This window comes from Macaca mulatta, chromosome 6 (assembly GCF_049350105.2).
Source record: "Macaca mulatta isolate MMU2019108-1 chromosome 6, T2T-MMU8v2.0, whole genome shotgun sequence".
NCBI lineage: Eukaryota > Metazoa > Chordata > Mammalia > Primates > Cercopithecidae > Macaca > Macaca mulatta.
The window spans coordinates 188,031,257-188,058,171 of record NC_133411.1 but is presented as its reverse complement, the minus strand read 5'-3'; the positions used below and the strand labels follow the sequence as shown (position 1 = coordinate 188,058,171).

The following is a 26,915-nucleotide window of genomic DNA, read 5'->3' as shown; positions in this document are numbered from 1 at the left end:
GGGGGCAGGGAGTGGGGCGTGGACACCGGTGCACATCCCAGCCAGGCCTGGAATGCCCCCAAACTGCCTGGACCTGTGGCTCCTTGATGGAAGTCTTTGGCTCAGGACTGGGCCAGCCACCTAATTTTCGTCCCTGGTGGAGCTTCTGAAAGAAACAAATTCCCAGGCCCATCCCTGAAGACTTTTGTTGGGGGCAGGATCCAATAATTGTTTTGGGTGTTCTTTTTTAAACTATGGTAAAATTCACATAAAATTCACTATCTGAACCACTTTAAAGTACACAGCTCAGGCCGGGCATGGTGGCTCATGCCTGTTATCCCAGCACTTTGGGAGGCCGAGGCGGGTGGATCGCCTGAGGTCAGAAGTTCAAGACCCGTCTGGTTAACATGGCAAAATCCCATCTCTACTAAAAATACAAAAATTAGCCGGGCGCAGTGGTTGGTGCCTGTAATCCCAGCTACTCAGGAGGCTGAGGCATGAAAATCGCTTGAGCCCGGGAGGCGGAGGTTGCAGTGAGCTGAGATTGCGTCATTGCACTCCAGTCTGGACGACAGAGCAAGACCCTGTCTCAAAAACTAAAAATAAAAGTGAAGTGCACAATTCGGTGGCATTTAGTACATTCGCAGTGTCGGGCAACCATCACCACCGCCCGGTCCCAGAGCTTTTCATCACTGCAAAAAGGAAGCCTCATTTATCAGTCACTCCTCCCTTCCCTCCTCGCCCCATCCCCTGGCTAGCACCAGTCTGCTTTCTGTCTCTGTTGAGTTGCCTATTCCGGAATTTCAGATAAATGGAATCATACATATGTGGCTTTTTGTATCTGACTCACTTCATTCAGCAGAATGTTTCCAAGGGTCATCCTTGTGGCATCTGTCCGCTTTCCATTCCTCTCGATCGCTGAATAACCTCCCGTCGTGTGGATGTGCCACATTTGGTGTATCCGTTATCTCCATGGAGGGACATTTGGGTGGTTTCCACCTTTTGGCCCTTGTGAGTCATGCCGCTGTGAACATTCGTGTATAAGGTTTTGTTTGAAGACCTGGGAATTGGTGTTTTTAAGATGTGCCCAGATTTAATGAAGGGTTAGAGTTGTTGGTAACTCACTGGGGGCCTGGTGAGGCGAGAACCACCCAGCTAGTCCCCTTCCTACAGGACCTCAGCAGAAGGAGCAGGGCAGAACATCTGCCGTGACCCCAGGGGTGCTTGCGGAAAGCCGAGTTGGAGAACAAGACCAGCTAAGCATGGCTCGCTGCCCGCCCCACCCACCCCAGGCAGGGAGGAGGCACAGGGAATGGGAGGCAGGCCCTGCACAGGCATGCTGGCCAGGGAGCAGGAGCAGGAGCAGGTGGGGCCCCCACATGTGTGTGTGTGGCTGGCCTGCACCCCAGCTGATTGCCCCCTGCTTCTCCTGCAAGGTAGAAACGGGGTGGGGGAGGTCTGGTGAGGACAGGGAGCAGATGCAACCAAAGTGTCCCCTCCTCACAGAGACCACTGACCTGGCCGCAGCCCTTCACTCATTTTGGTGGTAGGATCCTCTGCATTTAGCTCAGTAAGTGAAATTGCCTTTTATGTATAAAGAATAGTTGTGCTGACTGAGGGGCAGAGCTGGAGCTCTGCTCAGCCTCCCCTGGTTCCCGAGGAGCACAGGTTGAAACTGACCTAGATCAGGATTCAGTGTGGGGTGTTAGGGGAACGTGGAGGAGGGGCTCCTCTGGGCAGCTGTCAGAATCCCTGAATGTGGGTCTGGATGTTTCCCTGTTCTATGCATCACCGTTCTCTCGCACTGTGATTTTACGTCTGGAAAGCAATCATCTTCTCTCCCACCCTTCCCTGCAAGGGGAGCCAAAGGGGAAGGAGAGAGAGAAGAGAGCAAGGCAAAGCCTGGCCGGGCTGGAGAAATGGCAGGTTGCCTGCTGAAAGTGGCTCTGGGACAGAGCTGTCCGTCTGCATCCCCAGACACCCAGCAGGGGGCTGTGGAGAGCTCAGGCTCTGCAGGAGGCCGCTGACTGGGAGCTCCTGCTGGCTGTCCCAGCACCTCACTCCCCTCTTGGCCTCTGTTGCCTCATTATACCTCTGTTTACCCAGTTTCCTGCTGTCACCATTTCCTAGAGAGAGAAGATCTGTCTCTAGATTCTAGACATGGAGGTGGCTGGGAGAGAAGCCACAGAGCCCGCAGGTGATCTGCCCTCACCCTCTTCTGTGCGGCTGCTTGGCCCATCCACTGCCTGCCCTGGACCCGTGTGCACGGGGAGGCAAGGATGCTGCGGTGCCTGCGGGTTCAGAGCCTTGGCCTCCGTGAGATGAAGCAGAGGACTGGGGTAGTGAGAGATGGGGCCAGGTTGCTCAGTAGGAGGGGTGGGGTGGGGGCAGGGAGGAGGGGAGCCTTTCCATGGAACTGTGTTGGACAGGCTGGTTTGGCTGGTTTGGCTGAGAGTGGAGAGGTGGGCTCATTCCCTTTGGGTTTAAAAAAAAAAAAAGGCAATAGGCCAGAGGATTAGGCTGAGGAAGCTACATATCTGCTCAGCTCTAGATTCATTCATTCATTCATTCATTTCCCCATATGACGGGCTCCAAATTCACTCAGCACACATAACCTTTCCCTTTAAATGTTGAAGTCTCTCTAGTGGATGGAATATTTGCAGGCACTTAAGCATATGGTTATAAAACATGTCAACAACATTAAACGGTTTCTTTTCTAACAACGAGTGAGAGATCAGAGATGAACTCTTCATGGAGGGTCATCACACTGAGGAGATCAGAGGATAAACTCTTCACACAGGGTTATCACACTGAGATCAGAGGATGAGCTCTTCACGCAGGATCATCACACTGAGGAGATCAAAGGATTAACTCTTCACGCAGGGTCATCACACTGAGGAGATCAGAGGATGAACTCTTCACACAGGGTTATCACACTGAGATCAGAGGATGAACTCTTCACGCAGGGTCATCACACTGAGGAGATCAGAGGATGAACTCTTCACGCAGGATCATCACACTGAGGAGATCAGAGGATGAACTCTTCACACAGGGTCATCACACTGAGGAGATCAGAGGATGAACTCTTCACACAGGGTCATCACACTGAGGAGATCAGAGGATGAGCTCTTCACGCAGGGTCATCACACTGAGGAGATCAGAGGATGAACTCTTCACACAGGGTCATCACACTGAGGAGATCAGAGGATGAACTCTTCACACAGGGTCATCACACTGAGGAGATCAGAGGATGAGCTCTTCACGCAGGGTCATCACACTGAGGAGATCAGAGGATGAACTCTTCACACAGGGTCATCACACTGAGGAGATCAGAGGATGAACTCTTCACGCAGGGTCATCACACTGAGGAGATCAGAGGATGAACTCTTCACACAGGGTCATCACACTGAGGAGATCAGAGGATGAACTCTTCACGCAGGGTCATCACACTGAGGAGATCAGAGGATGAACTCTTCACACAGGATCATCACACTGAGGAGATCAGAGGATGAACTCTTCACGCAGGGTCATCACACTGAGGAGATCAGAGGATGAACTCTTCACGCAGGGTCATCACACTGAGGAGATCAGAGGATGAACTCTTCACGCAGGGTCATCACACTGAGGAGATCAGAGGATGAACTCTTCACGCAGGATCATCACACTGAGGAGATCAGAGGATGAACTCTTCACGCAGGGTCATCACACTGAGGAGATCAGAGGATGAACTCTTCACGCAGGGTCATCACACTGAGGAGATCAGAGGATGAACTCTTCACGCAGGTTCATCACACTGAGGAGATCAGAGGATGAGCTCTTCACGCAGGGTCATCACACTGAGGAGATCAGAGGATGAGCTCTTCATGCAGGGTCATCACACTGAGGAGATCAGAGGATGAAACTCTTCACGCAGGGTCATCACCTTGAGGAGATCAGAGGATGACACTCTTCATGCAGGGTCATCACACTGAGGAGATCAGAGGATGAACTCTTCACGCAGGGTCATCACACTGAGGAGATCAGAGGATGAACTCTTCACGCAGGGTTATCACACTGTTCAGTGCTCATAGCTGTCCAGGAGGAAATCAGCCAGCCTATTAGAGGAGTGACATCTGCGTGGCGGAAATGAGGGTGATTTTTTCTCTTTCTGCATTGCTTTGTCTTCCTGTTCCTTTCTACACATTTGTATCCAGGTCTGCCCCAGGGGTGGTCCCCCACACGGCAGATCCTGGGGGGCTGCCCTGAGTGGTCATGCCCAGCTTCCATTTCCAGGTTAGGCACCGGCTTGCCCAGTTGGGACAGGGGAACCGCTATGTGGCTCCTTCCATCCTCCTGGCTCCTGGTTCCTGCGGCCACCAGTGATTCAGAGTCTGCCCCAGCCGCAGCCTCCAGCGGTGCCAGGACAGCTCACCCACTCCATCTTCCACAGCTTTGGCTGCCCTAACAGAAATACCACAGGCTGGTGACGTACACAACGGAGCCTTGTTCTTCGCAGTCCTGGAGGCTGGGAAATCCAAGGTCTGGGTGCCAGCAAGGTTGGTTTCTGGGAGGACCCTCTTCCTGGCTTGCCATGTGCCCGTGGTCTCACACGGCAGGGAGAGAGGTCATCTCTCTTACGTCTCTTCTCATGAGGATGTCAATCCTACTCATGAGGGCCATTACCTAACACTTCTCAAAGGCCACCACACTAGGGGTCAGGGCTTCACCATATGAATCTGAGGGGACACACGCACTCAGGCCACGGCACTACCCTACCTGGGCCCCTTCTCGCCTGCAAGCCCCACCTGCACCACTGGCTGAGGGGAACGCCAGCCAGCATTTCTCTGGGTTGTTCCCCTCCCCAAAGCTCGAGTGAGGGGAGGCTTTGGGGCAAGAGATGAGGTAACGGTGCCCAGGAAGGAGATGGTTAGGACCCCCAGTGGCCGGGAGCCAGGGCTGCCTGACCCCAGTCGGTTCCTGTTGGCCCAGCCTGATGGGAGGAGCCCTTGACCGCCTGCCCACAGTATCTCCCTCCACAGAGTAGCAGCCTCTGCAGTCCCCATGTGGCTCAGACTGCCACAAAGGCAGGCCTGGGAGGGTTTTAGCAAGGCATGAGAGTGAGGGGCCTTTGCTAGGAAGGAAGGGAAAATGTGGGCAAAGACGGGCGCTAGGCAGGGCTTGTCCAAGCAAAGACGACCAGGAAGGAAGCACAGGAGGGGAGCAGCTCAGGCGTGGACACAGGAGTACGGGTCCCCAGAAACGACCTCAGACACAGAGACCTGATGGTAGAAGTTCCAGGGTGCACTCTCAGGGCCAGCGCCGTGGGGAGACTGAGGCACTGCACAGGGATGCGACCTCAGCAGAGGGCTCGGCCAGTACCACGTGCAGCTCTGGAGCCTTTCAGAGTTGGCCCAACTGAAGCAACGTTTGAACCCCAACCCTGACCGGTCACTGGCTATGGCTGTCCCCAGGAAAGGGACATGACTTTGGTCTGGGGGCTGTTCCTGGAAAAGAACTCAGCTGTGAGCCATGAGCAGACCACATGCTCCAGTTTGAGGAATCAATGACTTGGTCCTGAAGGGGATCTGGGTGGCACAGCACGGGGTCTACTGCGCCAGGTGTGTGTTGAGGAGATGGATGTGTGCACGGGGCAGGGAAGGAAGAGAGTGGGGTCTGTTCAGAGCAGTCAGTGCTGCAGTGCTGATGTGCTGGGGCAGGCGACCCTGAGGGGTAAGTAGAGGCCAGTCGTACCGAGTCTTTGATGCCAGCCACAGGGCTTGGTCCTGCTGCAAGAGGGGAGCCATGGAGGGGCTTTGAGGAGGAAGCAGAAGTCGATTTACCATGAAGCTCATGAGGCTTCAGGGCCCCTGGCTCACCTGAGCCCCTTCCAAGGCCCTGGGAGAGGCCAAGCCATGTGTTCACGTGGTCATATGGTTTTGTAAATTTTGCAAAACTAAGATATTTTAACCATATTTGATTAAGAGCACTTCTGTCTTCATTCCTGCTTCTCACTGATGTACCTCTTCTCCCGTGGGTGGCATTAGAACGGCCTTGGGCATTTTGCTGCTTTGACTACAGAGAAAATGGATTGAGGGCATTTTTTTGGCTTATTGCCATGATTCTGTCTCTTACAAGTAGAGTTAAATTATTGTGTCTGTCCAGGTGTAATAGTAGCTTCCAGAAATACTTGCCACACCGCTGTGCCAACTCACCTGGGTCATTGCAGAATATGGGCTGTGTGCTGGCTGTTTCCTCAGATCTTTGGAGAAAAAGGTGCCTCAGCGGTACCTGAGGTTGTGACTACTTCTGTATGAACAGTATTTTGTTTTCGTTTTGGGTTTGTTTTATAGACGGAGTACTTTAAACACAGATCCAACATGGATATTTCTTTAGAAAAGCCAAGTGTAACAGGATGGTCTACTTGTCTAAAAGCTGGCCTAGGCCATGTGTGGTGGCTCACACCTGTAATCCGACACTTTGGGAGGCCAAGGTGGGCGGATCACCTGAGGTCAGGAGTTCGATATCAGCCTGGCCAACATGGTGAAACCCCATCTCTACTAAAAATACAAAAATTAGCCAGACGTGGTGGCGCATGCCTGTAGTCCCAGCTACTGGGGAGGCTGAGGCAGGAGAATCACTTGAACCCAGGAGGTGGAGGTTGCAGTGAGTCAAGATCACGCCAATGCACTCCAGGCTGGACGACAGAGTGAGACTCTGTCTCAAGAAGATAAATAAAATAATTAAAACATAAATAAATAAAAGTTGGCCTAGCCTCACAACATATGGATGACAATAAATGAAGGGCTCTAAAAAATTTCAAAGACAGAAGAGAAACCTCAATGAAAACACAATGCAAAAATGTTGATTACGTCTGAATGCACCGTTTTCACTTCCATTTGGAAAGTGGCTTGGGAATGTTTCCATAAAATAAGGAAGAAATGACAGACTCTGATTTGGATATATGTATAAAATATACCTTTTATCATTTTCAAATTTATTTATTAGAAAGGAAAGAAAATTCAGATAAAAATTAATGGAATATGAAACTAAAGTAGTAGAAAATGAGCAAGGAAAAAAAAAATAACTCTGGCTTCAAAAAGCTCATTGTCACCAAAAAAGAAAGGTTTTATATCAAACCAAAAGCAGTCGCTCATTAGGAGGAAGAGACACATATCAAAGAAGTTAGCAGGCTCTTGGAGCATTTGACAGCCTCATTAATGAAGAGGAGGGAATCTGATGAACACATAGGAAAATGGTTCAGACATCTTTCTGTGAATCTGATGAACACGTAGGAAAATGGTTCCGACATCTTTCTGATTTGACCTGAAATGTTGACAACATCAAAGACGCCAGGAAGCTGCAAATGCTGCCACAACAGTGAGGCATCCACAGCAACTGTTACCGAGCATTGCTCATCCAAAGAGTGTCTTAAAGGCCAGCTCCCACAGAGAAAACTTGAAATGCCCTGAAATCCACATCAAGGACGGAAACCAGAGAGCACCTCCTCCAAATCTGATCATCCTAAATGTTCAGATGGCATCACCCATAACTTCTTTCAAGTATTGATCTTTTTTTAAAAAAAAAAAAGAATTTCCCTCAATATGCCAGGGCAAGTGTTGGCCAACTCCATCTGCTGCCTCTTTGGTTGGTATTGGTTTTTTTCTCTAACAGCTTTAATAAGGTGAGATCTATATTTAAATTCACTTTTTAAAGTATACAGGCCGGGTGCAGTGGCTCACACCTGTAATCCCAATACTTTGGGGGGGTTGAGGCAGGTGGATGACCTGAGGTCAGGAGTTCGAGACCAGCCTGGCCAATATGGTGAAACCCTATCCCTACTAAAAATACAAAAAAAATTAGCCGGGCGTGGTGGTAGGCACCTATAATCCCAGCTACTCAGGAGGCTGAGGCAGGAGAATCGCTTGAACCCGGGAAGCGGAGGTTGCAGTGAGCCGAGATCACGCCACTGCACTCCAGCCTAGGTAGCAAGAGCAAAACTTTGTCTCAAAAATAAATAAAACAGAGTGTACAATTCTGTGATTTTCAGTGTATTCATAGAGTTTTACAATCATACAACAAGCAAATGTTGGAACATTTTTGTCACTCTGGAAAGTTCCAAACCCCTTCGTAGTCACCCCAATCCATCCTACTCTCAGCCAGCTCCAGATAGGCACTCATCCTCTTGTTGTCTTTATAGATTTTCTAATTCTGGACATTTCATATCGATGGAATCATACAACACGCGACATTTTGCGCCTGGCCTCTTTCGCTTGGCATAACGTTCCCAGGGCTCATCCCTGTTGTAGTGTGCAACAGCACTGCATTCCTTTCTGTTGCTGAGCTCATTGTCACACACACAAAAAATCTGTTCCATTGCTTTTCATGTGCTTAATGGCTATTCGTCCTCACGTCAGAAGAGACTAAAGGGCAAAAAGGGGCCTAGCTAGCTACCTCTGGCCTTTTATAAGGCTACTAATCCCATCCAGGATGACGGAACCTTCATGGCCTAATGATCTCCTTAAGGCTCCACCTCTTAAAACTGTCTCGTTAGGAATCAAGTTTCTAATTTTGGAGGGGACACAAACCAATGCTCAAACCGTAGCCCCCTATGATCATTAACAAGACAAAGACGTTTGGTCATGCTACTTCTATTCAGCATTGTCGTGGACGTTCTAGCCAGGACAAGTAGGCAAGAAAAGGAAATAAAAGACATCTGTATTGGAAAGGAAGACATCCATATTGGAATACGCTCTTGGATTCTGTTTGCTGATATTTTGTTAAGAATTTTTATGTTTATACTTATAAGAGATATTGATCTGTAGTTTTCTTTTTTGTGTGATGTCTGTCTGATTTTGGTATCAGGGTAATACTAGCCTCAGGGAATGTGTTGGGAATCCTTTTATGTTTTTTGGAAGAGTTTATGAAGGATTGGTATCAATTTTTAAAAAATGTTTAGATTTCTTTACATTCTAATTGGTGGAATTCACTGGTGAAGCCATCTGGGCCTGGGCATTTGTTTGTGGAGTTTTTATGTTACTCATTCAATCTCTTGTTTAGGTCTATTCAGATTTTCTATACCTTCTTAATTCAGCTTTGGTAGTTTGTATCTTTGTAGAAGTTTGTCCATTTCCAGTGCTTTTTTTGGTTTCCATGGGGATTTGAATTATTCTCTGGTGTTACTTGCTTTCAGCCTGAAGAACTTCCTTCAGCATTCTTACATGGCAGGTCTGCTAGCAATGAATTCTTTCAGTTTTTGTTTATCCGGGAATATCTTTATTTCACTTTTATTTATGAGAGAGAGTTTTGCAGAATTAAGCCTTCTTGGTTGACATTACTGCCTCTGGCCTTCATTATTTCTGATTAAAAGTGAGTTGTTAATTTTATCGTGATTTCCCTGTATATCATGAACCGTTCAATGTTCAGTATTTTCTCTTCATCTTTGTCTAATTTCAACATTTTAACTATGGTGTGTCTAGGTGTGGACCTCTTTGCATTTACCCCACTTGAATTTAATTGCATTTCTTAGATGTGTAAGTTAATGTTTTTCATCACATTTTGGATGTTTTGAGCCTTTTTAAAAAAATATTTTCTGCTTCTTTCTCTGTGTCTTCTTCTGGTACTTCTACTATGCATTTTTTATTGTACTTAATGGCCTTCCATGTTCCTCAGAGGCTTTGTTCATTTTTCTTCATTCTTTTTCTCTCTGCTCTTTAGATTGCATGGTTTTGATTAATCTGTATTCAAGTTCAGTGACTGCATCTTCTGCCAGCTCAAATCTACCATTCAGCGAGCTAATTAATTTATTTTTTAAGTTCTTGTACTATTCACCTCCAGAATTTCTATTTAGTTCTTCTTCTTCTTCTGCTTCCTCTTTTTTTTTTTTTTTTTTTTTTCCCAGACAGAGTCTCTGTCACCCAGGCTGGAGTGCAGTGGCACAATCTCAGCTCACTGCAACCTCCACCTCCCGGGTTCAAGAGATTCTCCTGTCTCAGCCTCCCGAGTAGCTGGGATTACAGGATGTGCCACCACGCCCGGCTAATTTTTGTATTTTTAATAGAGACAGGGTTTCACTATGTTGGCCAGGCTGGTCTAGAACTCCTGACCTCAGGTGATCTGCCCACCTCAGCCTCCCAAAGTGCTGGGATTACAGGTGTGAGCCACTGCACTCGGCCTCTATTCAGTTCTTTTTATAATTTCTATCTCTTTACTGAGATTCTTCATTTGGTGACACGTCATTCCTGTACTCTCCTTTAGTTCTTTAGGCATGATTTCCTTTTATTGTTTAAACACATTTATTATAGCTGCTTTGAAATCTTCTCTGCGAAGTCGGACATCTGGGCCTCCTGAGAGGTAGTTTCTGTCACCTGCTGAATTTCCTGTGTGTGGGTCACACTTTCTTGTTTCTTTTCATGGCTCAGAATGTTTCCTTGAAAACTGGAAACTTTAGATAATACACTGAAGAAACTGTGGAGAATGATCCCCCAGGCCTTGTTGCTACTGTTTGCTTGTGGATTTTGTGACCTGCTCCTGCTGTTTCAGTGAAGCTTATTTCCCCTGCAGTGTGCAGCCACTGATACTGCTCCCCAGAGGTCACAGCCTTGGTCATATGCACAGTCACCCTGACTGCACCCCTGCTCCTAACCCCCTGGGACAGTGGCATTAGCCAGACTCTCTTTGACTATCTCTTTCCCAGATCTTTCCATTAAGCTTCTGGTCATTCTGCCTTTATTGCTATCACACCCAACTGTTGGCCTTCCACTAACTGCTAGCTGCTACTAACTGCTAGTGCGACTGATTGCTGTATTGTTTTTGACAATGTCCTGAGGTGTATAACTTGCTCTACAATATGACCTAATTAAATTCTAGACCTTTCACAGGAGCAGGGTGTTGCCAGTATCTGAGGGCTTCAGGAGGGCTCTTAACTGTCTTTGTCCCTGGTTCTGTCTATTTAACTTCTACAGGTTGAGCATCCTTAATCTGAAAATCTGAAATCCGAAACACTTCTAGTTCCAAACACTTCTGGTTCCGAGCATTTCAGATAAGGGATACTCAACCTGTAGTTGGTTTACCATTTTGTTTGTTGCTATTAGGACCATTGGCCTCCTCTTAATTGCTCACTGCTAAGACCCCTGTTTTTTTTGACAGTGCCCTTAGACATGAACATCCTCCATGCTCTGTTTCAGATCCGAGTCAGTCCCATTAGGGAGAGCTATGAAGCCTTCTGTTCTGACTCTCTGTCTGGGCAGACCCCTGCACCCCTGCACGAGAGCTAGGAGCAGGGTCAGTGGCCTGCTTCTCCCAGAGTGATATTCCTGGCCTACAAACTACTCACTAGATGGGAATGGTACCCCTAGTCTTCTGGGCTTGCCCCTTTCAACATGGAACCTCTGCCCTACAAGCAATCTGGGGAGGGTGCTATCAGGTCCACTATTCTTGGCCTGCTGTACCTGGAGCAGAGCTTCTGCCCTATGAGTGGGGCCTGGATAGGAGAAGGGGGCCCCAGGCCTCTTGGCCATCCCACCAGAAATAGACTGCAACAGAGTTGGGAGGGGTGACGCCAGTGGCCTGGCTCTCTCAGTATGAAACTGTAGCCTCAGACTGGGAGCTTGGAGTAGAGGGAGCCCCGTCTTCCTGGCAGTAAAGCCTTGTCACACTGAGCTGGGGAAGGAATGGGGGAGGGTTGTGGCTCGAATGCCATAGACTTTTGCTTTTCTTACCAAGATTTAATAGATTTTCTTGAAAAAAAAATGCTTCTTCATTTATTGTATAGACCTTAGCACAATTTCCAAAGACTTTAAATTGTTGCTTTTTATAAACTAATTTTCATTGGTTACTGGGGAGAGGGCTCACCAACCTCCTTACACTTCCATTCAAAGTTTCTATTTGCTGCCTCTTTTTATAAATAAAGTTTTATTGGAACACAACCATGTCCATTCATTTACAGGTTGTCTACAGCTGCTTTCAAACTCTGATGGCAGAGTTGATTAATTGCAACAGAGATTATATAGCCTGCAAAGTCTACAATAGTTACTCTCTGGCCCTTTTACAGAAAGAATTTACCGAGGAATGGTTTGCTGAGAAGAGTTTGCTAAGGAATGGCTGCGTTCTCTTTCTGTTCTCTTTGTGGAAACAGTGCTACAAAATTAGGTTATACAAAGAAGGGTTTAAGAGTATGCAGTCGGTCGGGCATGGTGGCTCACACCTGTAATCCCAGCACTTTGGGAGGCCAAGGCGGGTGGATCACCTGAGGTCAGGAGTTTGAGACCTGCCTGGCCAATGTGGCAAAACCCTGTGTCTACTAAAAAAAAAAAAAATGCAAAAATTAGCTGGGCATGGTGGCGGCACCTGTAATCCCAGCTACTCGGGAGGCTGAGGCAGGAGAATTGCTTGAACCCGGGAGGCGGAGCTTGCAGTGAGCCAAGATAGTCATTGCACTCCAGCCTGGGCAACAGAGCGAGACTCCGTCTCAAAAAAAAAAAAAAAAAAAAAAAAAAAAACAGTACGCAGTCAGAACTGAAGGAAAAGTTCTATCATTGTTCTCTGTTTTTTGGTTGTTTGTGGTGATTGTCAGTTTTAAAACGTTTTTGTGTGATGTATTTTCTCATTTCAAGTCAATAATCCATTTTGCACCTAATTTAATTCTTTAATTTTGCAATCTTCTTCTTAAAGCGTGTCCCCTAAACTATAGACGCTTCCTCCCCCTAGACCTAGAGGAATGGGAGCACTGTGATCAGATGAAGTTGTGAAATTGTTTTTCCTACATGCCAGCGTTGGACTTTATTCCCGGTTTTTACCATGTCGGCATATTACTTGTCCCTCTTTTCCATAGTATTTCCTCTAAATTGCCTTTTTTACTTAAATAAACCTTGTATGTCTCGCAGTCACTGGCCTGATACGCCAGTGGTATCTTTAGAAACGGGCTGCGTGTGGGCACCCAGGAGGCATCTATCCTGGCGACATAGTGTGGTGCAGGTTCCGGCTGAGGGGACACAGAGCTGCTGGAAGGCAAGAGGGTGGGTCAGCAAGCGGGAGGCAGGGCAGGCCGGCCCCTCACTGTGCCTCTTATTGCCTCTGGCGGCTGAGGCCTGTCTTCCAGGGGCTCTGAGCATCTAGGGGCAGGGAGGGTGAGCTCCCCCTGTTCCCCCGCGCCAGGCCAGGATGTGTCCCAGGCACTGCAGGCTGCGGAGCGGCCCGGTGTGAGGGCGAGTGGAGCCACTGGCTTCCTATCTTTCAGCATTGCTTTAAAGGACACTGCATCTGGCTGACGCCCGACATCCTCAAACGGGACGGCAACTGGGGCGCTTGGAGTCCGTTTGGCTCCTGCTCGCGTACCTGTGGCACCGGCGTGAAGTTCCGGACCCGCCAGTGCGACAACCCACAGTGAGTTGGCCCCACGTTCCCCTGGCCTTCCTGAGTGGCAGCTGAGGGTCCAGGAGACCCTCTCCAGCCAGCCCTGTCCGGGAGGGCCCTGTGGCTGCCCACCAGTTCTGGAGAGGTGCAGGGCAGGCTGCCCTGCCCGCCTCACCCTACCTGGGAGGGGGCCACGGCTCAGGGGACGCTTAGATCTGCCTCTTACCCCTTGCCCCGGACTGGACCTGCAGCCCACCTGCCTGCAGCCCACTCTAGACAGGTTTACTCTGTCTCTCCTGGCCACGGGCATGGAGGAGAGGAGGTAGGACCGAGCTGCGGAAAATGGGGGTAGAGGGGGGTGGTCTCTCAGGCCCCCAGATGCCAGCCCCTGGGCAGCTGTTTGCAGCCAGGTGAGGGCAGGGTCGGGACTTGTCATCAGTGTCTGGCTGTCCAGGGGAGGGACAGCCTGTGGAGCTGGCCCATGCCAGCTGCGTCCCCATGCCCAGCCACACCCCACCCCCGCCCGTCACGCAGGCCCCATGCCCTGTGCTGTCCTCTTGCCCCTTCTCATTCCTGCCACCTCACCCCACACACCCTGTAAATGTCTCCTGGGCCCATGCTACCTCCTCGGCCCACAGCCACTTTCTTATCCACACCCTCCTCTCCCTCCTCCTCTGCCTGCCTCCTCCTGCCTGAACGCTCACCCCGGCCTCACCCAGGGAGCGTCCTGGCGGGGCTGGGGCGGAGGGAGAACCCTCCGCAGACATCAGCGTTACTCCGTCTCCCACCCGCCCAGCGGGCCCTCGTGCTGCAGGCCCTGCGGCTGTTTAGACGTGCAGAGCTTCTGTCTTTCCTTTTTGGCCTGTCTGGTAGTTTAAAGATTTTGATTTGCCTGAAAATATTGACAATCTGTAATTTCACATTAGAAAAACAAACAAAACAGATTTCCAGCCTTCAAATCGGGCATCACAGATGCACAGCCAGGCCCAGTTACCAGCTGGCCAGCAGGCCTCTGGGGTGCGTCCCTGCTGGGCTCCCGCCTCGGCAGCCGCTCCTGGGTCCTGTTCCCTTGGGCTGCTCTGCTTGCTCTGGCCGGGCCTGAACTGGACCCTGGGGAGCCAGAGAGGGCCAGTCTTGGTTCTGGGGAGGGAGTCAAGACCATATCAACAGGGCATGGGGACCCATGCATGCCCTGGGATCCCCGGTGGGACAGCCTCCCTCAGCACTTGTGAACACGCATGTGCATGGAGCCCTCTCCTACCCCTGCTGTCCTCCTGCCCCAGGCTCCAGGCTGCCCTCCTGGCCAGGAGCAGGCAGCGAGCCCCGTGGCCCCTCCTCAAGCACGCTTGGGGCTTTTACACCATACTCGGGAAGAGATTGCTGGGCATTTAGAACCGCAAAAGGCAGTGTGTGGGTTGGTGCTGTTCTCAGTGAAGCGAAGACGTTACAGAGACGCAGCCCGCCTTGTCTGCAGGGAGAAAACCCAGCGGCCGTGGTACACCTGCCTTGTGCCAGACACTTGCTCAGAGCAGCAGCACCGGGACCCTGGGGCCTCAGCATGCCTCTTTCCGTGCCAGGCTCAGTGCCCAGGGCCAGCTGCAGAGGAGACTCGCCCAACTGCTGCCGGCTGGGGTTTTCGCCCCGTGGGGAACACAGACCTAAACACCCAATCACAGCTTCCTGTTCATTTCCAAGCCCAGGCACCAGTGCTGGGGAGGGGGTGGCACCAGGGCTGTGAGCAGATGCTGCCTCCCCACAGGAGCCCCAGGAGGGAGGATGTGGCCATCCTGCCCTGTCCTTTCAAGATCTTCACTCTGAGGGCCAACAGGCCGGGGAACTGCCCAGGTCTTACACCTGTGACGTGGCAGGACAAGGTCCCTTTGCTCAGCAGAGCTGCCCCCTGACACCTGAGACTTAGGGATCCCCCCTGAAAAGATCTCACAGGTGGCACCCGGGTGCTGCCTCTTTCCATTGGCGCTGAGCGGCAAGGCCTTTGCTTTCTCCTCCAGCCCGGCCAACGGGGGCCGCACCTGCTCGGGCCTTGCCTACGACTTCCAGCTCTGCAGCCGCCAGGACTGCCCCGACTCCCTGGCTGACTTCCGTGAGGAGCAGTGCCGCCAGTGGGACCTGTACTTCGAGCACGGTGACGCCCAGCACCACTGGCTGCCCCACGAGCACCGGGATGGTGAGCCCCTCTGGGGACAGCCGTGGGGCTCAGCAGGCAGCCCCTAGGGTGGGCAAGTGGGGGTTGCCTTGGCTTGTGCCTCTGATCCTGCATGGGGCAAGGCTGCCACGACCCTGGGCTAGCAGGAGAGCCCACCCTGACTGGCGTGGCTGCCCTGGGCCACTCCCGGGTGGGGCATTAAGGTTCCTAGCAGGGCTGCAATCCCAGAGCAGCCGGAACACCTGGAGTAGCTGAGGACACGGAAGAGGTGGCTGGGCTGCGGGCTCGGCAGGGGCTGGCTCCTGCAGTCCACCAGGGGTGGACAAGGCTTGAACTGCATGGTCAGCTGAAGGCTGAGGCTGGGGCTGGCCCTGCCAAGGAATCTGGTGACCTCTGACCTTCACTATTAGTCGGGACTCTCAGTTGCAAGTGTCAGAAAGTTGACTTCAACTGGTTTCAGCAGTAGAAGGCATTTATTGCTCAGGGACCTGAGGAGTCTGGTGGCCTTGGGCATGTCAGTGCTTGTGTGGCAGCTGGGGACCTTCGTGTGACAGACTGTAAACATACAGTCCCTGTTTCTCCTCCGTGGCTATTGCCCTAGCCCAGCACCTGCTGCCCCATGTGGGCCAGTGCAGGGTTGGAGGTGACAGAGCAGATGGGGTCCCCCTCTGGCAGAGGCTACAGTCTGGGGGCCCAGCGTTTTCGTTGCCTCTGAGATAAAGGCTGAGAAGGGAGGGTTCCGGGGATCTGGGTCTGAATCCAGGCAGGCTGGCCTCATTCTGGATTTCAGAGATTGACTGAAAAGGATTCTTTATTTACTTTTTTTTTTTTTTTTTTTGAGACGGAATCTCACTCTGTTGCCCAGACTGGAGTGCAGTGGTGCAATCTCAGCTCACTGCAAGCCCTGCCTCCCAGGTTCACTCGATTCTCCTGCCTCAGCCTTCCGAGTAGCTGGGACAATAGGCGCCGGCCACCACGACCGGCTATTTTTGTTTTTGTATTTTTAGTAGAGACGGGGTTTCACCATGTTAGCCAAGATGGTCTCAATCTCCTGACCTTGTGATCTGCTCGCCTCGGCCTCCCAAAGTGCTGGGATTACAGGCGTGAGCCATTGCTCCTGACCCTTTTTTTTTTCTTTTTCTTTTTTTTTTTTTTGAGGTGGGGTCTTGCTCTGTCACCCAGGCTGGAGTGCAGTGTGTTGTGGTACAGTCTTGGCTCACTGCAAGCTCCGCCTCCTGGGTTCAAGCGATTCTCCTGCCTCAGCCTCCCAAGTATCTGGGATTACAGGCGCCCGCCACCACACCCAGCTAATTTTTGTATTTTTAGTAGAGACAGGGTTTCACCATGTTGGTCAGGCTGCTCTTGAACTCCTGACCCCAAGTGATCCACCCGCCTCAGCCTCCCAAAGTGCTGGGACTACAGGCGTGAGCCATCGTGCCCGGCCTGGAAAGGGTTATTTAGATAGGGACCCAGCAAACAGTCATTTGCAGCCTCAGGGGTCTCCAGGCGGGGCCTCGGGACGTGAGAGCCAGGCTGCACCAACAGCCTGGCTGGCTTGGTTGGGAAAAGCGCTTCCGAAGTCCACAACCACCAGGGTCAAAGGCTCAGGAGACACAGAGACAGGGCGGGGGCTGCTGTCACCTACCCCTTTCCCTCTCTGTCTGCCCTGGAGGGTGGGCCACGTGGGGGCAGGTGAGTCCTAAGACCCTCGTGGAAATGTCTCCCTGTGTGGTGCCTCCTTTGCACACACCTGGGGAAGCCATCAGGGCTCCTTGCAGATCCCCGGCTGCTTCCCTTCCAGCCAAGGAGAGATGCCACCTGTACTGCGAGTCCAGGGAGACTGGGGAGGTGGTGTCCATGAAGCGCATGGTGCATGACGGGACACGCTGCTCCTACAAGGACGCCTTCAGCCTCTGCGTGCGCGGGGACTGCAGGGTGAGTACACAGTGGCCGGCGCAGGGGGCTACCGTGTCAAGTCTCAGCTTCCTGGGTACTGACCTCCCCCTTTTCGGGCTACAGGGAAGATGCGTGAGGTTAAGCACACAAAGTGTCAGAACAATGCCCGGACCAGGGCAGGCTCTTAGCAAATGTCTGTTTACCTCTTCCCTGTGCTGGGAGCCTCAGACTTGAGTATGCCTAGGATTCACCTGGAGAGTTTGGACTCCACCTCAGACATCCTGATTCCACAGGTCAGGGTGGCGGCCTGGGAGCGTGAATTTTTAGGAGCATCCCAGGTGATTTCCAATGCACGTGATCTACAGGGGACCCTTGTGAAGCAGGCCCCGTCCTTGCACCCTGCAGGGCACTGGGCAGCTTCTTGCTGGATCTGGGGGACCCCTGTGAGGGTCACTGGTTTGGTGCTTTGTAGAAATGCGCCCCTGTTTTCTTTTATTATGATGCCTTTGGCTTCAGTCTTAGGCTGTCAGGAAAAACAATCGTGTCACCTCAGCATGTGACAGTGACATGAACATAGACTTGTCCCTGCCAGGCTCCCCCGCAAAAACTGGAAGCCTCTGCTCAGGGCTTGTGTAGACAGGACAGATGGCAGGAGTCGTGGAGGCTGACTCTGGCTTGACTCTGGCTTGACTCTGGCTTGACCTTCCTGCAGTGTCGGCAGGAAGGCATCTCGGGAGTGGGTGCAGGTGCAGCGGCGGGGGCTGGGAGCTGGAGGCTGGAAGCTGGAGGCTGGGGGCTGGAGGCTGGGAGCTGGGGGCTGGGGGCTGGGGGCTGGGAGCTGGGGGCTGGGGGCTAGGGGCTGGGAGCTGGGGGCTGGGGGCTGGGGGCTGGGGGCTGGGAGCTGGAGGCTGGGAGCTGGAGGCTGGGGGCTGGGGGCTGGGAGCTGGGGGCTGGGGGCTGGGGGCTGGGAGCTGGGAGCTGGGGGCTGGGAGCTGGGAACTGGGAGCTGGGGGCTGGGGGCTGGGAGCTGGGGGCTGGGAGCTGGAGGCTGGGGGCTGGAGGCTGGAGGCTGGGAGCTGGGGGCTGGGGGCTGGGGGCTGGAGGCTGGGAGCTGGAGGCTGGGAGCTGGAGTCTGGAGGCTGGGGGCTGGGAGCTGGAGGCTGGGAGCTGGAGGCTGGGAGCTGGAGGCTGGGAGCAGGGGGCTGGGGGCTGGGGGCTGGGAGTTGGGGGCTGGGGGCTGGGGGCTGGGGGCTGGGAGCTGGGGGCTGGGGGCTGGGGGCTGGGGGCTGGAGCTGGGAGCTGGGGGCTGGAGGCTGGGGGCTGGGGGCTGGGGGCTGGGGGCTGGGAGCTGGGGGCTGGGGGCTGGGAGCTGGAGGCTGGGAGCTGGGGGCTGGGGGCTGGGGGCTGGGGGCTGGAGGCTGGGGGCTAGAGCTGGGAGCTGGGGGCTGGGAGCTGGGGGCTGGAGGCTGGGAGCTGGAGGCTGGGAGCTGGAGGCTGGGGGCTGGGGGCTGGGGGCTGGGAGCTGGGGGCTGGGGGCTGGGGGCTGGCGGCTGGGAGTTGGGAGCTGGAGGCTGGGAGCTGGAGGCTGGGGGCTGGAGGCTGGGGGCTAGAGCTGGGAGCTGGGGGCTGGGGGCTGGAGGTTGGAGCTGGGAGCTGGGAGCTGGAGGCTGGGAGCTGGGGGCTGGGGGCTGGAGGCTGCGGGCTGGGGGCTGGAGGCGGGGGCTGGGGGCTGAGGGCTGGGGGCTGGGGGCTGGGGGCTGGGAGCTGGGGGCTGGGGGCTGGGGGCTGGGGGCTGGAGGCGGGGGCTGGGGGCTGGGGGCTGGGAGCTGGGGGCTGGGGGCTGGGGGCTGGGAGCTGGGGGCTGGGGGCTGGGGGCTGGAGGCTGGGAGTTGGGGGCTAGGGGCTGGGGTCTGGAGGCTGGGAGCTGGGGGCTGGGGGCTGGAGGCTGGGGGCTGGGGGCTGGGGGCTGGGAGCTGGGGACTGGGGGCTGGGAGCTGGGGGCTGGGGGCTTGGGGCTGGGGGCTGGAGGCTGTGAGTTGGGGGCTGGGGGCTGGGGTCTTGGGGCTGGGAGTTGGGGGCTGGGGGCTGGGGGCTGGGCACAGGTGCAGCGGCTGGGGCTGGAGGCTGGAGGCTGGGGGCTGGAGGCTGGGGGCTGGGGGCTGGGAGCTGGGGGCTGGGGGCTGGGGGCTGGGAGCTGGGGACTGGGGGCTGGGAGCTGGGGGCTGGGGGCTTGGGGCTGGGGGCTGGAGGCTGTGAGTTGGGGGCTGGGGGCTGGGGTCTTGGGGCTGGGAGTTGGGGGCTGGGGGCTGGGGGCTGGGCGCAGGTGCAGCGGCTGGGGCTGGAGGCTGGAGGCTGGAGGCTGGGGGCTGGAGGCTGGGGGCTGGGGGCTGGGAGCTGGGGGCTGGGGGCTGGGGGCTAGAGGCTGGGAGCTGGGAGCTGGAGGCTGGGAGTTGGGGGCTGGGGGCTGGGGGCTGAGGGCTGGAGGCGGGGGCTGGGCGCTGAGGGCTGGAGGCTGGGAGTTGGGGGCTGGGGGCTGGGGGCAGGGGGCTGGGGGCTGGGGGCTGGGAGTTGGGGGCTGGGGGCTGGGGGCTGGGGGCTGGGGGCTGGGGGCTGGAGCCTGGGGGCTGGGCGCTGGGGGCAGGGGGCTGGGGGCTGGGGGCTGGGGGCTGGGAGCTGGAGGCTGGGGGCTGGGGGCTGGGGGCTAGAGGCTGGGAGCTGGGAGCTGGAGGCTGGGAGTTGGGGGCTGGGGGCTGGGGGCTGGAGGCGGGGGCTGGGGGCTGGGGGCTGGAGGCTGGGAGTTGGGGGCTGGGGGCTGGGGGCAGGGGGCTGGGGGCTGGGGGCTGGGAGTTGGGGGCTGGGGGCGGGGGGCTGGGGTCTGGAGCCTGGGGGCTGGGGGCAGGGGGCTGGGGGCTGGGGGTTGGGGGCTGGGGGCTGGGGGCAGGGGGCTGGAGGCTGGGAGCTGGAGCCAGGTGGTGCTCAAGAGCTGCTCTGCATTCACTCCTGTGACTGTGACTTCGGCAGGGCAGAGAGGCTGGTTCAGCCGGATCAGCCAGAGCCTGGCAGGGAGGCTGGGCTATATAGCCGGCTCAGAGACGGTGACACCAAATACTCCAAAACAAGCACAGGTGGTGTCTGCTTTGTACCCGTGGGATTTTAACTGATGGAGGTGACCCAGTGAGGACGTGGGGAGGCCAATGGCACTGAGAGGCCTCCTCAGGAAGGCAGGGCAGGGCAAGGGGAACAGCTCGGGAATGGCCAGTTTGAACCACTCCAGTGAGCTCTGGAGTCCAGGGTGGTCCCCAGTTGTGTGGTACCTGACCCTGGGATGACTTAGGGTGAAGGAATCTTGGTTTGGTATGTGAGGCCTGGATAAAGGGGGTACTTGGGGTATAGACTGAGGACTGGCTGGTTTGCATATGAAAGGTATGTCCCCAGCCCAGTGCTTTGCTGTCCCTTAGAACTGGGGAGCCCTGGGAGGTGTGGTCTCTCCCCAGACAGGAAGACTTTCAAGGTGTCAAAATATCAAGACGTACGAAATTTTAAAAAACAAAAACATAATTAATACAGGCAGCAAGCGTGGGAAACAGTTGTGGTACAAGTAGCTTTAGATGGCAGCTATGAACGTGGTTGCAAACCTAACGGGGAGGGAAGATTACTAATCCACTATCTCAGTGGGTATGGCTATCACTTCATTCCTCACATTGATATTAAAGAAGGATAGGGGCTGGGCGCGGCGGCTCACGCCTATAATCCCAGCACTTTGGGAGGCTGAGGCAGGCAGATCATTTGAGGTCTGGGGTTCGAGACTACTCTGACCAACATGGTGAAACCCCATCTCTACTAAAAATACAAAAAAATTTAGCCATGCATGGTGGCACATGCCTGTAGTTCCAGCTACTTGGGAGGCTGAGGCAGGAGACTCACTTGAACCCGGGAGGCGGAGGCTGCAGTGAGCCGAGATCGCGCCACTGACTCCAGCTTAGGTGACAGAGCAAGATTCCATCTCAAAAAAAAAAGAATAGGTTAAATATTTTATTAATGTTGATTTTGACAGGTAATAGCAGGTTGCTCAATTTTACATAATTAGAAAACATAAATATTCATGCAGAATCTAATACTGGATCAAAATTAATATCCAACTGGATTCTGTTTATTAAAGAATATCAACACTTGGCCGGGTGCAGTGGCTCAGGCCTGTAATCCCAGCACTTTGGGATGCCAAGGCAGGCAGATCACCTGGGGTTAGGAGTTCAAGACCAGTCTGGCCAACATGGTGAAACCCCGTCGTACTAAAAATACAAAAAAATTAGCCCAGCGTGATGGTGGGCACCTGTAATCCCAGCTACTCGGGAGGCTGAGGCAGAAGAATTGCTTGAACCCAGGAGGCAGAGGTTGTAGTGAGCTGAGATTGTACCACTGCACTCCAGCTTGGGTGACAGAGTGAGATTTTGTCTCAAAAAAAATTTAAAAATAAACAACATCTCCCGCTTGCCAAACATAAATGTTCACCAAGCCAGGGACAGTGTCTGCCTGGGCCCCGGTGGGTCCCCTGCCCAAGATAAGCCACATATACAGGGACCCAGATGGAAACTGCCAGGTCGAGACATGCTGTAGGTGGCAGGCAAGGTCGGTTTAACTGATGACCAGACACATTCTGATTTTGGAGGTAATAAAAGATGAGGCCAGGCGAGGTGGTTCATGCTTGTAATCCCAATGCTTTGGGAGGCCAAGGCAGGAGGATTTCTTGAGGCCAGGTGTTTGAGACTGGGGACAACATAGTATGACCCTGACTCTACTAGCCAAACATCTCAAGGGCTCACTGCCTCCTCCCCCAACAGAAGGTAGGCTGTGACGGTGTGATCGGCTCCAGCAAGCAGGAAGACAAGTGTGGCGTGTGTGGAGGGGACAACAGCCACTGCAAAGTGGTCAAGGGCACGTTCACACGGTCACCCAAGAAGCACGGTGAGTGAGTCCCTGCCCTCTGCCCTGGAGCCTGGATGCCTGCAGTAGCTCATGCCCAGACAGCTGCGGGCCTGACTCATCCTGGGACTGTCCAGGGTCATGACTATTCTGGGGAGGGGGAGAGGTCTGTGACAGTGATGGGGAGGGAGAATCCTAAGTCGGGGACAGCCCCAGCTGGGTGCCAGGGTGGGTGGAGAAGAGGAGAGTGGGGGCCTGAGTCACAGGAGTCAGAGTGGAGAATGCCAGTTTATGAGGATGCCCGGGTTGGGCCTTAGAGACTAGCCCAGAGGCAGCAGCTTTCCTGGTGGCCCCTCTCAGGTGGGTGCTCAAAGCCAGAGAAATACCAGCGTCCTGGGAGAGCCCCCAAGGGAACTGCTTTAAGAGCGAGGCCCCTCCTTGCATTGTGCGAATTCGAGCAGCCCTTTCCCTTCTCAGTTTGCTGTGTCTTTCCACATCAAAAAAGGTTACATCAAGATGTTTCAGATCCCCGCGGGAGCCAGGCACCTGCTCATTCAGGAGGTAGACGCCACCAACCACCATCTGGGTGAGTCTCAGAGCCGGACAACTCGGCGTCCTCAAGACCTGGCTCCTCTGGGATCAATGGGCAGTGCTAGGGGTCAGGGGCCTGGGTTGTACAGCTGTGACCTGAGCCAGGGCAGCCCCTCCCCGACTTGTCCCTCTGCTCAGCCCACCTGGGCCCTTTCCCAGGGTCCTGCCTTTGTGGAGAGGCCAGGGTTTGGGATCAGAGGGCTCCACTTGGCAGCAGCTGTGAAAGGACGTATATCCAAAACATGTGTCCCTCAGCCTACAGGATGACTCCCTGTCACCTGTTCTCACGGTTGGGGTGGGAAGGCAGGCAGGGTCTGCAGGCAGCAGGGTCCTGGGCAGCCCTCCCATCCCCACAGCAAGGCAGCTGGCAGGTGGGCGCACACAGTGCACTTATATTTTCAATCCATTTAATTTTAAATTCAAGAGATTCCAGCTAAAATAGGGATTCTGGTATCTCCCGGAAATATGGATGTTCTCACACGTCTGGGTGCCCCTTTCCACGAAGCAGCACTGCCTGGGAGACTGCGCCCTCCCAGGCCACGCGGGAGGCTCTCACGGCCTGTCCGCCCTTCCCCTGCAGGTGCCTGGGCCCTGCCTTCTGGGGACTCGTGGGCCAAGGTCAGAAGTGATACCAGGGACTGCTGGGCCCCTGGATAAGTCCCTTCCCCAGTCTGAGCCCCACATTCATCCCTGTCCCCAGGAGGCTGGACAGGGTCGGGGCTCCCACGCTGCCTGACAAACACACCATGCCCTTTTGTTTTATTTTATTTTGTTTTTATTTAGAGACAGGGTCTCACTCTCTTTTGATACTCATTTTTCTTTCTTACCTTTTTTTTTTTTCTTTTCTTTTTTTTTTTTTTTTGAGTCTCGCTCTGTCGCCCAGGGTGGAGTGCGGTGGCCCGATCTTGGCTCACAGCAAAACAACCTCCGCCTCCTGGGTTCACACCATTCTCCTGCCTCAGCCACCCGAGCAGTTGGGACTACAGGCGCCCGCTACCACGCCTGGCTAATTTTTTGTATTTTTACTAGAGACAGGGTTTTACCGTGTTAGCCAGGATGGTCTCCATCTCCTGACCTCATGATCCACCTCCCTCGGCCTCCCAAAGTGCTGGGATTACAGGTGTGAGCCACCGCGCCCGGCCTCTTACTCATCTTAAGAGGAAACTTTAGATTGCTACCCTAAATTCAAAAATCTGTACCACTTGCCTGAAGCAGAAAGTGAACAGAAAAGTCAGTTTCTGAACAAAAGACATTTCTGTGCCAACACTGCTTCCTGCCACCGCCTGTGGGGCTGAGGCCGCTCTCCGTGGAAAGAGAAGTCAGGGGCCTGTGCCACCAATCAGAGGCTTTGTTTGTGAGTTGACAGAATTACAGGGGACGTGGCAGGGAATGATTCTCTGACTAGTGCCCTGTTTGCAGCTCTACTCACGCCACCCGGCTGCCCCGCAGCAGCCGCCCCCCACACTGCAGAAAGCATGGGGCTTCCTGGCTAGCCAAGTCCTCTGCTCCTAGATGACCTGAGTGTCGCCCAATCGGGCCAGGCCTCTTCCGGACCTGTGGGGAGCTGCTGGGGCCTCGGCTGGGCCATGGTCACTGATGGGGGTTCCGCTGCTTCAGCCGGACATCTGCTCACCCCATGGCAGGAAGCCCCTACCCCAGCAGGGTCCAGTGCTCGCCTGTCCAGCAGATGCCCTGCACTGGGTAGAGACCCTTCCCAGCCATCCTGCCCAGGGTGGCCTCTAAGTGCCCACTGAGTGCTCCCAATAGGCTGTCGGTAGGTGGCCTTGGCAGCTACTGAGGGGCTTCCAAGGGGAGCCGGCACCTCCAGGGCTGGTGGGGGCAGAGGCTGTGAGTCGAGGGTAATCTGGTCCCAAGGGAGCAGTGATGGGCAAGCAGGGCTCCCAGAGCCCTTTGGGCTGTCGTGGCACAGAGGAAACTGGCGGGGGGCAGCCAGAGAGATGAGGGGTCTGGCTGCCCACCACTCCCCGACCAGCCCAAACCAGTGGGCCTGGGTCCTGCCCTTGGGTGACCACAACAGGCGACTTGGTCTTGCCATTCTCAGCCGTCAAGAACCTGGAGACAGGCAAGTTCATCTTAAATGAAGAGAATGACGTGGATGCCAGTTCCAAAACCTTCATTGCCATGGGCGTGGAGTGGGAGTACAGGGACGAAGACGGCCGGGAGACGCTGCAGACCATGGGCCCCCTCCACGGTACCATCACTGTTCTGGTGAGTCTGGGCAGGGCTGGGCCCAGGCAGGGGTGCGGGTGGCCACTGGGGGAGGGATGGGGGTGCCTGGGACACTGAGCCTCCTGACCCTTCAGGTCACACTCTGCATGGCCCCTTTGGCCTGCCCTTGGCTCCAAGGGGCTCCGACTTCATCAGAGCCAGGAAGGGACATGCGTCCACGAGTCGGGGCTCTGGACCCCACATGGCCCCTAGGTGACCTTGGGCACACTCGACCTTTGAGGGTTTCGGTTTCACCAGCTGAATGACATTCACAGCTGCCATCAGCATGCTCGTTCGAGTGTGCTGTTACGCTGGAACCTGGTAACACTCCGGGAGGTGACAGTCAGGGTCCGGGAAGCTAGATGCCCAGACCCAGGCTGCGCTGGAGTGCGTCTCTAAGCAGGATTGGACCCCAGATCTCCTGGTTATAGAAAAGTACCAAGGGGCTGGGTTTTCAAATCACTTTTTTTTTTTTTTACATGGTTTCGACGAGGTCAGATCACTTTTTAAAATTTAATTTTAACTGCATAGGGATATCTTTTATTTGTCAAAAAAGGTACACATCGGCTGGGCGCGGTGGCTCACGCCTGTAATCTCAGCACTTTGGGAGGCCGAGGCGGGCGGATCACGAGGTCAGGAGACCGAGACCATCCTGACTAACATGGTGAAACCCCGTCTTTTCGGGCGGATCACGAGGTCAGGAGTTCGAGACCATCCTGGCTAACACGGTGAAACCCCGTCTCTACTAAAAAATACGAAAAACTAGCCGGGCGAGGTGGCGGGCGCCTGTAGTCCCGGCTACTCGGGAGGCTGAGGCAGGAGAATGGCGTAAAAACCCGGGAGGCGGAGCTTGCAGTGAGCTGAGATCCGGCCACTGCACTCCAGCCTGGGCGACACAGCGAGACTCCGTCTCAAAAAAAAAAAAAAAAAAAAAAAAAGAAACCCCGTCTTTACTAAAAATACAAAAAATTAGCCGGGCCTGGTGGTGCACACCTGTAGTCCCAGCTATTCGGAGGCTGAGGCAGGAGAATGGCATGAACCCGGGAGGCGGAGCTTGCAGTGAGCCAAAATCGCGCCACTGCACTCCAGCCTGGGCGACAGAGCGAGACTCCATCTCAAAAAATATATATATATATACCCATCACAAATAAGGCTCTCGTGCTCTGGAGCCCCTCCCCTAAGGTGGGCATGCTGGCATTGGGATTAATCTGCCAGGCCCCAGCGCTCCACACGTGGGTGCACCTGTAAGCAGGTGCAGCAGTGAGCCAGGTACGCCCCGTGTACCCCATGCCACCCTGCCTGCCTCACCTGCAGTGACTTCTTGCCCCCTGAAAGTGCCTTTGGTGACCTGCCTGCATCAGTGTGTGAGCAGTTGGTCCTCGGTACTCGTGGTTTCTGTATTTGCAAATTCATCTGCTCACTAACATTGATTTGTGAGCCCCAAATGGACATGCACAGAGCGGTGAAGTGTGAGTTCCCTGACACACGTGTTCCCAGTGGAGGTGGAAGCAACTCGGCACGCTGTCTGCTTGTTTCCGCTCTCATCCCACAAATGGGTTCTTTCTGCAGTCTGTTGAGTGTCATATATGTCACATTTTGTGCCACTTTGGGGGTGATTTCACTGTTTAAAATCACCCCGAGCCTATTGCTGAAGCGCTGTCCAGTGTTCCTAAGCCCAGGAAGTAGTGTTGTCTTAAGAAGAAAATACATGTGTTGAATAAGCTTCGTTCAGGCATGGGCTGCAGTGCTATTGACTGTGAGTTCAGTGTTAATGAATCACAGTCAATATCAAATAAAGTGTCTTTAA

General features: G+C 54.3%; 1 protein-coding gene across 1 annotated transcript in view; it reads left to right on the top strand.

The window, feature by feature from the left end:
- ADAMTS2 (ADAM metallopeptidase with thrombospondin type 1 motif 2) overlaps positions 1-26,915 on the top strand; it is a 311,641-nt gene that overhangs the window by 266,641 nt on the left and 18,085 nt on the right. The window contains exons 11-16 of the mRNA XM_028849988.2: positions 13,193-13,338; positions 15,318-15,493; positions 17,274-17,407; positions 22,207-22,330; positions 22,794-22,874; positions 24,942-25,108. Of these exons, the coding sequence (XP_028705821.2) occupies positions 13,193-13,338; positions 15,318-15,493; positions 17,274-17,407; positions 22,207-22,330; positions 22,794-22,874; positions 24,942-25,108 (828 nt within the window). The remainder of the gene's footprint in view (positions 1-13,192; positions 13,339-15,317; positions 15,494-17,273; positions 17,408-22,206; positions 22,331-22,793; positions 22,875-24,941; positions 25,109-26,915) is intronic.